The following is a 12156-nucleotide window of genomic DNA, read 5'->3' as shown; positions in this document are numbered from 1 at the left end:
AGTAGGTCTTACGGAAGAAGCGTGGACACGAGGGTATTTTTCCAGTTTCAAATTGTTTATCCTAGATATTCTTGAAACAAAACGCTCAGTTTAGAATGGGGTTTTCACCAAAATTTTAGTTTTGCCTTTTGAGAACTTGGCAACAATGGGATCAGTACCAGAGAGAGGTCCCATCCAAAGATTGTAAGACCAACTGTCCGCATTAACTTTAGAATTTGTTTCGAATTAATTGATCTAGTGGCCTCCAAATTGTGGCCGCTTGAAGGTACGTCTTTTAAAGGTTAAACGCCTAGAGGTATGCACCGCCCATTACATTTTAAGTGATTCATTTGATTTGTTTTCGAAATATATTTATTTTTATTACAAAAATGATTTATGTTGAATTAAAATCTAGAATATGTAAACCAATCGATATCTATTCAGAAGTATAATTGTATCCAAATTTTATAGACTTATAATCGTGTTTATGATGTTTGTTTTGACTTAAAATACTTTTGTAGGTGATTTTTTTTATATATTCTGAACTTTCAATGTCAAGCGTGAGGCAGTTACGCAAAGAACTAACCAGATGACTGCTTGGGACTAACAGACACCCTCAGTGTTGGAGATCTTCTATTTTTAGGCAACAATGGCGCTTGCCACGTTAGAATGCAGACGAATGAGAAGAAGGGGGATCAACTGATGTTGCAATTTAAATCTGTTCCACAGTAGACCGGATATACCCCTGCATCTACGTCAGTTCATACGGGAAGGTATAGGGGTATGATAATTTTATGGCAGAGAGGATGGGTTTTTGGTTAGCAGACTGCCTATGTATCAGGCGTCAGGGAAGGCTTGCTATGATGATTGCAAAATGGAAGCGTAGGGAAACGGTTTCTAGTCCGTATCTGGTTCTAGCCTTTGCTATGAACGAATACCTAGTTCAAGTGCGATAGATTAACTCAATATTCAATATTCAGGGCCCTATTTTATAAGTCGAGTCGACCAAAAACTACTCGACTGGAGTCACTGTCGACCAAAAATTTTGCTCGACTCGGCTCTGTCACTCGAGCTTATCGACAGTTGTCACTCTACGTGACTGGGTTACTATGGGCGCCGACGGGTGACATCTGAAATATGCATGCTTACTTTGATCGATATCAACGAGTCGACAGTCGATTTCCTGATAGAGGAACTTTGATAATGAGTATGTAAACGCATGAAAAATCCTCAACTTAAATGAAGATACATCCAGCTGATCTGGCGACACTAGAGTATCAACACAGCTAAAAACAATTTGTGAACTTAAGTTTATTTTCAAGCACAAATTTGGAGCATCAAGATAACCATAAATTTCAACGACCAATCTCTTATATTTCAATCGAATTGACCTAAAATTTACACGATCATGTAAATTTCAAGCTGTTTCAGTTGAAAATTTAATGTATAATCTTTTAAGTTTACATTATGCTGCAACAAAACAGGCATTTGATTTATTTTTGCAGTAGCCTTCAAATTACACTACATTGGCATTTTTTTTCTGTGAACCACGGAATCAGCAATCAAGTTCAAGCTCAAGTTCCCAGGAATTTTTCGACGAATTCAATAAGGAATCTCTTAAGGGAAATCTCCTCATTTTCTCGAATATATTTTGTGATTAAACTCGACGTTTTCTGAGATTCTTCAAAATGTTTCTTCAATTATCAAATAAATCGTACTTAAAGGTGCCTTTCTCCATGGATTCCCTCTGAGCTCGTTCATTTTCCTTGTAGGCTTCCTAGAAGATTACCCAAGAATCAGCTCACGAAATTTTCTACGCTGTCAAAAATAATGAAGATTACACGTCGTGTAACCTTAATTTATGCAATACAAACATGAAAATTTCACAGGATACTGTTTGATTACATGATTCATAATTGAAGGTTACATGACATATGTATCATGTTAGTATCCATGATACTACCAATACTTCTTCAAGTAAGTTTGAAGAATACAGATAATTTGATTTTTTAGGAATCTCTTCTTTTCAGACATAACTCTTCAGATTATACTATAAATACAGACAAACAGACGTTTCTAGTAGTACAAATCCATGAAAAGCATATTTATCATTTTTTTTTGTGAATACGCGCGAAACTCTTTCGGCCATGATGGATTTTAGTTTGAAGTTTGGCCTACACGTAGACTTCTACACTCAGAAAAAAAAATAGTCACGATTACTAAAGTGTATGCATTATTGACTATTTTCCTATCTGCCTCTCTTTTTCGTTTTGCTGTGAATTTCTACACTAAATGTCATTTCGCCTGGGTTGAAGCCTAGTGTTTTTTTTTTTTTTTTTGAAATTTTACTACAGATTATCCCTTGAGTACTTTTAAAGAGTTCTCAGATGAGTACTCGAGTACTTTTAAAGAATCTCAGAAGGTATGTTCGGAATGATTTCTAGTGAAAATTCTAAAATAATTATTTGAGAGTTTTCTCAGAGGAACTTTTGGAGAAATTCTTGGATGCATTTCATACAGAATCTCTAGAATAATTTCCACAGCCCTCTTGTAATGAAAATCCTTACTACGCCCATGGACAATGAACGCAAATTTAACGGTTGAATGAGGCGGGGGAAACGTTTCAACAAGAATTCCACTTCCAACTCGGATCCGATGCAGATGGATGATGGGTGTGGACAGAGTAATTCAAGCAATTCGGAACCTACAAGCCTCTTTTTTTCTGAATGTCCATTGATTGATTGATTACACTGCGGATGGCGGACGGCCGTCAATTCGATAAACACACCGAAATGGAGGCGAAGAAACCTACAGAAACAGACAGCGTGACGTTGGATTATTCGGACAACACTCGCACGTCTCGCGGAGCTGCACCGGGCTATATCTTAGAGGTCGAGGGGACTTATTGTGCCGTTTTTTTTCCTTAAGATTTTTCGGCGCATACTTGGATTCGGTTTGAAGTAGTGACAATCGAAGACAAGGTAAGATACAAGTAGGCCGTGCGCGATGACGAGAATCCACCGGGGAGAGAGGAAAGCCTCCAAGCAGGCGTTGAATGAGCTGTTCACCTTGAAAGGGTTGTAGATTCGCCGAGGAGGATAAAACATGATTCGCTGTCAGGATTAATAAGAATTGCGCATCGTCATGGCGGCGAGGAATCTTCCCGGGCAGCGTGTTTTGTTTGTTCAGGTACAAGTAATCACGCGCAAATTTACGAGTTTGTGTATTTTTTTTTCGGTTGTTATTCTGTGTTGAACAAGGAACCTGTTGCCGTTGAGTTGAGCGAACAGGGATGATCTCATCTACAGGGAATGAGCATGCTAATTTTATTGAAGATTAATTTCCTTCAACGATAAACAGCGATTTGCAGGTGCGATGATGGATGTCCAGACGTTGGAAGGGAAATGACGCTGCTAGAATGGCATTAATCAGGGATCGTTACGATGTTTTTGATTATCATTCGACACGTTTCCTGAATAATTGAGCAGAACAATTCGATGATTGAACGGGGAATAATGAGCTTTCGCATTGAATCAATTTCTGCGGATTTGTCTCTTAAGTCCTGAGGATTTTTTTTTATCAAATCTTGAAAACTCATCTGAGGACTTGTCCCTCAAGCCCTGAAGACTTGTTCCTAAAGTCCTGAGGACTTGACCCTCAATTCCTGAGGACCGGCCTCTGAACTCCTGAGGACTGGCCTCTCAAGTCCTGAGGACTTGTCCCTCAAGTCCTAAGGAATTGTCTCCCAAGTCCTGAGGACTGGCACCTCAAGTCCTGAGAACTTGTTCCTCAAGTCCAGAGGACCTGTCTTTCAAGTCTTGATGACTTGTCCCTCTAGTCCTGATGGCTTGTCCTTCAAGTCCTGAGGGCTGGTCCCTCAAGTTTTGAGAGCTTCCCTCAAGTCCTGGGGACTTGTCTCTCAAGTCCTGAGGACTGGCCTCTCATGTCCTGAGGATCAGCTTCTCAAGTCCTGAGGACTGGCCTCTCAAGTCCTGAGAACTTATTCCTAAAGTCCTGAGGGCTAGTTCTTCAAGTCCTGAGGGCTTGTCTCTCAAGTCCTGAGGACTTGTCCCTGAAGTCCTAAGTACTTGTCCCTCAAATCCTGAGGAATTGTTCTTCAAGTCCTAAGGTCTTGTCCATCAAGTTCTGAGGACTTGTCCCTCAAGTCCTGAGGACTTGTGCCTCAAGTCCTGAGGACTTGTCCCTCAAGTTCTGAGGACTTGTTCCTCAAGCCATGAGGACTTGTACTTGATGTTTTGACAGTTTCCCTCAAGTCCTGAGAACTTGTGCCTCAAGTCCTGATGACTTGTCCCTCAAGTCCTGATGACTTGTCCCTCAAGCCCTGATGACTTGTCCCTCAAGTCCAGAGGACTGGCCTCTCAAGTCCTGAGGACTGGCCTCTCAAGTCCTGAGGACTTGTTTCTTAAATTCTGAGAACTTGTCCCTCAAGTTTTGAGGACTTGTCCCCTAAGTCTTGAGGACTTGTCTCTAGCCCTGAGGGCTTGTTCCTCAGATTTGGAGGACTTGTCTCTCAAGTCCTGAGGACTGGCTTCTTAAATCCTGAGGAATGGCCTCTCAAGTCCTGAGAACTTGTGCCTCAAGTCCTGATGACCTGTCCCTCAAGTCCTGAGGGCTTGTCTCTCAAGTCCTGAGGACTGATCTCTCAAGTCCTGAGGACTTGTTCTTCAAGTCCTGAGGACTTGTTTTTCCAGTCCTGACGTCTTGTCCCTCAAGTCCTGAGGTCTTGTCCCTCAAGTCCTGAGGTCTTGTCTTTCAAGCCTTGAAGACTTGTCTCTCAAGTCCTGAGAACTTGTGCCTCAAGTCCTGATGACTTGTCCCTCAAGTCCTGAAGATTTGTCCCTCAAGTCCAGAGGACTGGCCTCTCAAGTCCTGAGGACTGGCCTCTCAAGTCCTGAGGACTTGTTCTTCAAGTTCTGAGGACTTGTTCTTCAAGTCCTGAGGTCTTGTCCTTCAAGTCTTGAGGACTTGTTTCTCAAATTCTAAGGAATTGTCCCTCAAGTTTTGAGGGCTTGTCCCTTAAGTCTTGAGGACTTGTCTCTAGCCCTGAGGGCTTGTTCCTCAAATTTGGAGGATTTGTCTCTCAAGTCCTGAGGACTGGCTTCTTAAATCCCGAGGAATGGCCTCTCAAGTCCTGATGGCTTGTTCTTCAAGTCCTGAGGTCTTGCCCTCAAGTCCTGAGGGCTTGTCTCTCTTGTCCAGAGGACTTGTCCCTCAAGTCCTAAGAACTTGTCCTTCAAGTTTTGAGGACTTGTCCCTCAAGTCCTGAAGACTTGTACCTTAAGTCCTGAGGGCATGTTTCTCAAGTTTTGAGGACTTGTCCCTCAAGTCCTGAGGATTTGCCTCTGAAGTCCTGAGGACCGGCCTCTCAAGTCCTGAGGACTGGCATTCCAAGTCCTGAGAACTTGTCTCTCAAGTCCTGAGGGCTTGTTCTTCAAGTCCTGAAGTCTTGCGCTCAAGTCCTGAGGACTTGTTCTTCAAGTCCAGAGGACTGGCCTCTCAAGTCCTGAGAACTTGTCCTTCAAGTCCTGAGGACTTGTCCCTCAAGTCCTGAGAACTTGTTCCTCAAGTCCTGATGGCTTGTTCTTCAAGTCCTGAGGTCTTGCCATCAAGTCCTGAGGTCTTGTCTCTCAAGTCCTGAGGACTTGATCTTCAAGTCCATAGGAATGGCCTCTCAAGTCCTGAGGACTGGCATTCCAAGTCCTGATGACTTGCCCATCAAGTATTGAGAACTTGTCACTCAAGTCTTGAGGGTTTGTCTCTCAAATCCTGAGGATCGACCTCTCAAGTTCTGAGGACTGGTATCTCAAGTCCTGAGAACTTGTTCCTCAAGTCCTGATGGCTTGTTCTTCAAGTTCTGAGGGCTTGCCCTCAAGTCCTGAGGGCTTGTCTCTCAAGTCCTGAGGACTTGTTCTTCAAGTCCTGAGGACTTGTCCCTCAAGTCTTAGGGCTTGACCCTCAAGTCCTGAGGGCTTGACCCTCAAGTCCTGAGGGCTTGACCCTCAAGTCCTGAGGACTGATCTCTCAAGTCCTGAAGACTTGTTCTTCAAGTCCTGAGGACTTGTTTTTCAAGTCCTGAGGTCTTGTCCCTCAAGTCCTGAGGTCTTGTCCCTCAAGTCCTGAGGTCTTGTTCCTCAAGTCCTGATGACTTGTCTCTCAAGTCCTAATGACTTGTCCCTCAAGTCCTGAGAACTTGTCCCTCAAGTCTTGATGACTTGTCCCTCAAGTCCTGAAGACTTGTCCCTCAAGTCCAGAGGACTGGCCTCTCAAGTGCAGAGGACTGGCCTCTCAAGTCCTGAGGACTTGTTCTTCAAGTTCTGAGGACTTGTTCTTCAAGTCCTAAGGTCTTGTCCTTCAAGTCCTGAGGACTTGTTTCTCAAATTCTGAGGACTTGTCCCCTAAGTCTTGAGGACTTGTCTCTTGCCCTGAGGGCTTGTTCCTCAAATTTGGAGGACTTGTCTCTCAAGTCCTGAGGACTGGCTTCTTAAATCCCGAGGCATGGCCTCTCAAGTCCTGAGGACTTGTTCCTCAAGTCCTGAGGACTTGTTCATCAAGTCCTGAGGACTTGTTCCTCAAGTCCTGAGGGCTTGCTCCTCAAGTCTTGAGGACTTGTTCCTCAATTCCTGAGGACTTGTTCCTCAAGTCCTGAGGATTTGTTCCTCAAGTCCTGAGGACTTGTTTTCTTCAAATCCTGAGGTCTTGTCCCTAAAGTCCTGAGGACTTGCCTCACAAGCTTTGAGAACTTGTCCTACAAGTTACAAGACATTTGAGACATTCGGTAACACAAGATGAGACACAAGGCCTTACGATAGTTACTAGGACATCTACATTCCGAAACTCACCCCTCGCTCTGGTAGATCTCCATCGACGAGTTCAGCTCCGACAGCTGCTCCTTCAGCAGCTGCAGGTTCGAGTTGACGAAGCTCAGCTCCAGCGCCACCGTATCCTTCAGCTTCTTGTTGGTGGTCGCCTTGAACAGGTTCTCGGCTCCGGCCCGCAACCGGAGCTCTTTGTTGATTTCCTGGTTCAGCTTACACCGGCGACTCTGCAGTTTGCCCCGACAGGTCGCAGCCCTCGGGTCGGAACCCTGCAATCAGAGAAGGAAATCAAAATCGAGGTTAGTAGGAGCGTGTCAAATTTGTGCAGTAGCAATCGTCGTCATAATCAAAAGATCGATCAATAAACCTGTTGCGTAAAATTTCTGCCGAATGAATTGATCGTAAAATCCAAGTAGGCCGCCGCAAACCTTCGCTTGGCAAGGGGTGGGTCTGCGCAATCATAGCAGGCACTGTGCACATTTATGGTTCCAAACTGCGCAGCATAAACATGTCAATCTGCGTCGATCCGAATCGGATCGAAAGTTAATCGCAGAGCAGCATAGAAAAAAAGTGAACTGGCTCTCCTTGACGGACGCGGACAGGCACCACTTTGACGTGAACGGCATTCTCGGTTTTATTTTTTCAGAAGTACCGTCTCGCCAAAAGCCGTCAATAGGCTCTACAGTAGCGAAGTTCGAGTTCGATTCTGTACCAGTTGTTAATATCGTAATGGGATAGCGCGAATGAGTAGCAGTGATGCCAGATCTTCAGAGCATTGGTTTCGTAGATTTGAGTTACATGATTAAAGAACTTTTGTAAGGGATTGTACAGTCAAACAATCTGCAATAAATATTATCATATTTTAAAGAGACAACACTAATGTCATTTGCTCGAAATCGAAATGTTCACAAAAATTTATCATTGCATTGCACTTGGCAACGCTGTTGAGTAGTTTTCAAGTACTGATCGAGTTGTGCTGTTTTATTTTTTACGAGAGCAACACCATCACAGCAGGCCACATTCCTTCACGTGTTTTGACTAATGACAACCAACCGAGCATTGAACAACCAGTAGGTACCACACACAGTAGGCTTTGTTTGCGGGAGTTGAAACACGTATACGGCAAAAAATGTTCCTACCCAAGGAACTATGGCATCGAACAGTCGAAACGAGGGGGTTACATGATCGGTTTGGCGATAAGCTAGGAAAAAAATGGCACATTTGCGATTGGTATTTTTCGAAGCAAGAAAAAGGCATTCTTCAAGCAGCAAGGATTGATTGGGAAGTCGTTTGAAGTGCATTGCACTTCATCGCCTTCTCGGTATGCTAGCAATTAGACGATCGTAAAAAAAACCTTTTCAATTTTTTTCTCGTAAATCATTCGAGTTAACCGGTAAATATTTTCGCGTGGAAGACCATCGACCAGCGGCCAAGATGATTAACACCTCAAGTGCGCCTAATAAAACCCCCCAAGAAATTGATTATTCGGCACCTTTCGTTTTCGATGACTTCTTCTTTCCACCTTCAGCCGCAGCCTGCTCCGATTTACTTCGCACTTTTATTTTCGCACAAATCGATTTCGAAAAGTGCCTTTTTTTCTTTCTGTGTCGCGTTTGTGGTAATTGGCGTCGATTGGAGAAAAGTACCAATATTTAGACCCGATACCCGGCGTGCAAATGATAAGTGAAAGTGTTCGGTGGCGATTTTTGTATGTTCGATCATCTGTGATCGTGAACTTGATCGGTATCGGGTTGAGCTTTGATTTGAATTTAAAGATTAGACCTTTAAGTTGGAGCATAAGATTTGACGTGTCTGTTGAACTCTGGTTAGCTTTGTATTGCAATTTTGCATTAGTGCTTTGGATTGGATTTGAATTGTAGATAGCTCTTAATTGGGTTTTTAAAGGGTGTTGAGATTTATTTATTTTCAGATTTGTCATTCAGAGTGTCTCAAAAAACAAATTTTTAATAAGTTTTGAGCCCCGGAACTACTTTAAAAAATATTTGAAAATTATAAACACATAATCCAGACAACATGAAATTGACAAACTGCACTATGTTCGTAGAGACGACCTTGTTTTAAGTCGTCGCATCAAGGGCATCAAGTTCTCGTTTGAAATTCGTAAACAAACTGTGCACGATGAACCGAAACCACTCCAAGTTATGGTTAAAAGTGAACTGTCATTATGTTATCCTTCACAATTGGAGCTTTAGATTGTAGCTTATTAATGGAGGTTTGTAGCTGGGAGGGAGGCACGGGAGGCACAGATACTACACGGAGACGGAATTCAACTCAATTTTGGGTTGTTTCAACGCATTTCCGTAGTTGAGCCCAATAACTCACTTTTGGCTAAATTTCCAAGGTCCCCACTAGGTAGTTTGGCTTTAATTCCATTAGAAAAATATACTCAATTTTGGGTTGATTTAACGCAAAATTGAGTTCTTTCAACCCAAACATAAGAAAAGTTGCATTTACCCAAATTTGGCTTATTGGGCCAAAGTACCCCCATTGGGTAGATGCAGCTCTCTCTATTTTTGACAACATTCGTGTGGGAGAAAGAGAAAACCGAGAGATTTTGGGTTGAAACTATAATCGATATACTTAATTTTGGGTAAAGTAAACTCAAAAATTAGGTAAAAATATTTCTCCGTGTACACACGAAATTTGATACAATTTTTTTTTCCAAACTGCAAGATAACTCCAGTTTGGCAACGACAATCAAGGCAGGCTTGGTGAAAATCGCTAGGTTTCATTTGTTGTGTACCTTCGATCTTTCTGGACATACATTGAAAAAGGGCCACAGTTTTATATGCGTTTAATAGGGTCCTAAAATGTTTAATGAAATCTTGTTTTTATTTAATAATACGAAAGAGCATGTTACTGTAACGACTTTAGTAATTATTCCCGCTCAAATATCGGTTATATCATATTTAAACTTTAATTTAAAATTTGGGTTCATAAATGAACATTGACACTTTTGATTATGTTTGACATTCGCTTAATCGACAAAAACACCACAGGACTTTTAGTTTCAACACCGGGGTTGTTCCTATATCTGACATTTCGTCAGGGACACGGAAAACAAAATACACCCAAAATTTGAGTTTAAGGCAAGGGGTGTGACAAAATCTAAATAAACATAAAAACATGTTTTTTGGACTTAAACAAACGAAAAACATTGAAAAATTGAGCGGATCGCAGCAAGCGGTGCGCGCGGGCGGCTGCGTTTTGAATTTTCCGTCACGTTTACTCCGGTTCCGCGTTTCGGACGGTGAAAAATAGATTCGGCTGATGGCGCTATGCCACCTTCAAAATGTTTTGTGCTCTCGTTGTTCCCGAATCCGCCGATATTAGCAAGTGCAACGTAATCCGGGTTGTAGTGCTTTGTACAATGCTAAACAGCTGCAATAAAACTGGCTGATGGTGCAGTGATTTAAGTATTATTTGCAAAGATTTTAAAGATGGATTGTGGCGTGCTAGATTTTTGCATGATTCCGTTAGTGTTACGCCACCCAGATAGTTTTTTTTTCGTTTGGAATAAGTGCGACTTTGACAAAATTAGATAAAAAAGCATACGGTTGTGAGATTTTCATCATTTTTAATTTTATGCTTTCTGATAATAAGTTTTGAAAACCTGTGTTAAGTATGAAAGCCGCCTTCGATGATCAGTTTTTGTGCTACGCAGAAATTGGATCAAACCAAATTCAGATATAAAAGCATTCAGAGGATGTCGATTCAAATTCCCAACAGATTAATATTAAATTTTTTGAGGAAACGTGTAATTCGGCGTTTCGATAAATGGATGGATTTGGTGAGTTTGTTCTGATTTAACCGCTATTATTAATTCTGGACTATTTCTGTAGCATGGGGTTGGGTCATTTTATCTTCTCGTTTCAGAGAGCGAGTAATGGCGCTCAAACCAAAGATTCTTAGCTAGGGCACAAGGTAGAAATACCTGTGGTTCATCCCTGGAAGATGAACTCGCATGGAGTGACTTTAACTTTCTTAGCAACGTCACTCCCAACGATGATGAAATCATTACATTCACACTTGCACTCAATTACAAAAAGTATACTAATCTACACATACTCTAAATTTCTATCCGGTCGTGTTACTCGCTTATAGTGAATCCTAGACTTAATAGGTAATCCTTTCCCATCCTCCAACTCCTTGACATCTATGAGGGCGTCGGTGAGTCGCTGGCTTCTCTTCCAGTAGATGTCATATCATCATTTTCCTTTCCTTTCCTCGTAACGGAAAAGATGGGCGTGGCCGGCAATGGAAATTATAATGTCTTTGCATCTCTGACTTCCGATTGCATAACTATTTGATCCAAAATAGTTTTCCATGAGCAATTGGAATAAGTGTTATAAAGTTTCTAACATGACAGTTTTCAGTATGCAATCTACGAAATACTCCGTTACCACGCAACGCAACGCAAACGCAACTATTTTGGATCAAAAAGTTATCCAATCGGAAGTCAGAGATGCAAAGACATGATACTTTCCATTGCCGGCCACGCCCATCTTTTCCGTTACGAGGAAAGGAAAGGAATATGATGATATGACACCTACTTGAAGAGAGGCCAGCGACTCACCGACGCCCTCATAGATGTCAAGGAGTTGGATGATGGGAAGGGAAATGGTCTAGGATTCACTATAAGCGAGTGATGCGACCGGATTGAAACTTAGTGTATGTGTAGTTTAGTATACTTTTTGTAATTGAGTGTAAGTGTGAATGAAATGTTTTCATCATCGTTGGGAGTGACGTTGCTAAGAAAGTTAAAGTCACTCCATGCGTGTTCGTCTTCCAGGGATGAGCCACAGGTATTTCCACCTTGTGTCCTAGCTAAGAAGCTTTGGTTTGAGCGCCATTACTCGCTCACCACGCAACGCAACGCAACGCAACGAAAAACATTGAAAAATTGAGTAAACATGTGCTTTTGGCCTAAACTAAAGCGTTTGGCACTAAAATTGGGACAGGGCTTTAGGACCCTATTTTCAGTTTTATTGAAAACAGTAAAAAGAGCCTCATTCCAGTACGTTACATTCAATTAGAATAAACGGTGCTCTCGTGACGTTACTTTTGAATTCTATTTTTGCTACTTTTGATGAAATGCAAAAATTTGCTTTGGCTAATTACGCGCTTTTATCATGTTTGTCCATTGTTTCAGATCTGGGCTCACAGTGACAGTTCGTGACAGCAAAATCTCGGCTCACTGTGACGTAGAGAAATTTTGTATTGGTTTCTCCCTCCCAGGTTTGTAGCTTTCGATTCAAACTTATATATGACTTCAATCAAAATATTGGTTTGAAGTTTTAAATTGTTGTTTTGAACTGTA

The 12156-nt window shown here is 42.0% G+C and overlaps 1 protein-coding gene across 7 annotated transcripts in view; it reads right to left on the bottom strand.

The window, feature by feature from the left end:
- Positions 1 to 12156, bottom strand: part of LOC5564255 (rhophilin-2) — a 351938-nt gene that overhangs the window by 47251 nt on the left and 292531 nt on the right. For all 7 annotated transcript variants that reach the window (XM_021839009.1, XM_021839010.1, XM_021839012.1 and 4 more), the window contains exon 3: positions 6840 to 7084. In XM_021839009.1, the coding sequence (XP_021694701.1) occupies positions 6840 to 7084 (245 nt within the window). The remainder of the gene's footprint in view (positions 1 to 6839; positions 7085 to 12156) is intronic.

The sequence above is a fragment of the Aedes aegypti genome, chromosome 1 (genome assembly GCF_002204515.2).
Source record: "Aedes aegypti strain LVP_AGWG chromosome 1, AaegL5.0 Primary Assembly, whole genome shotgun sequence".
NCBI classification, from domain to species: Eukaryota; Metazoa; Arthropoda; class Insecta; order Diptera; family Culicidae; genus Aedes; species Aedes aegypti.
This window is presented reverse-complemented; position numbering and strand designations above follow the sequence as displayed.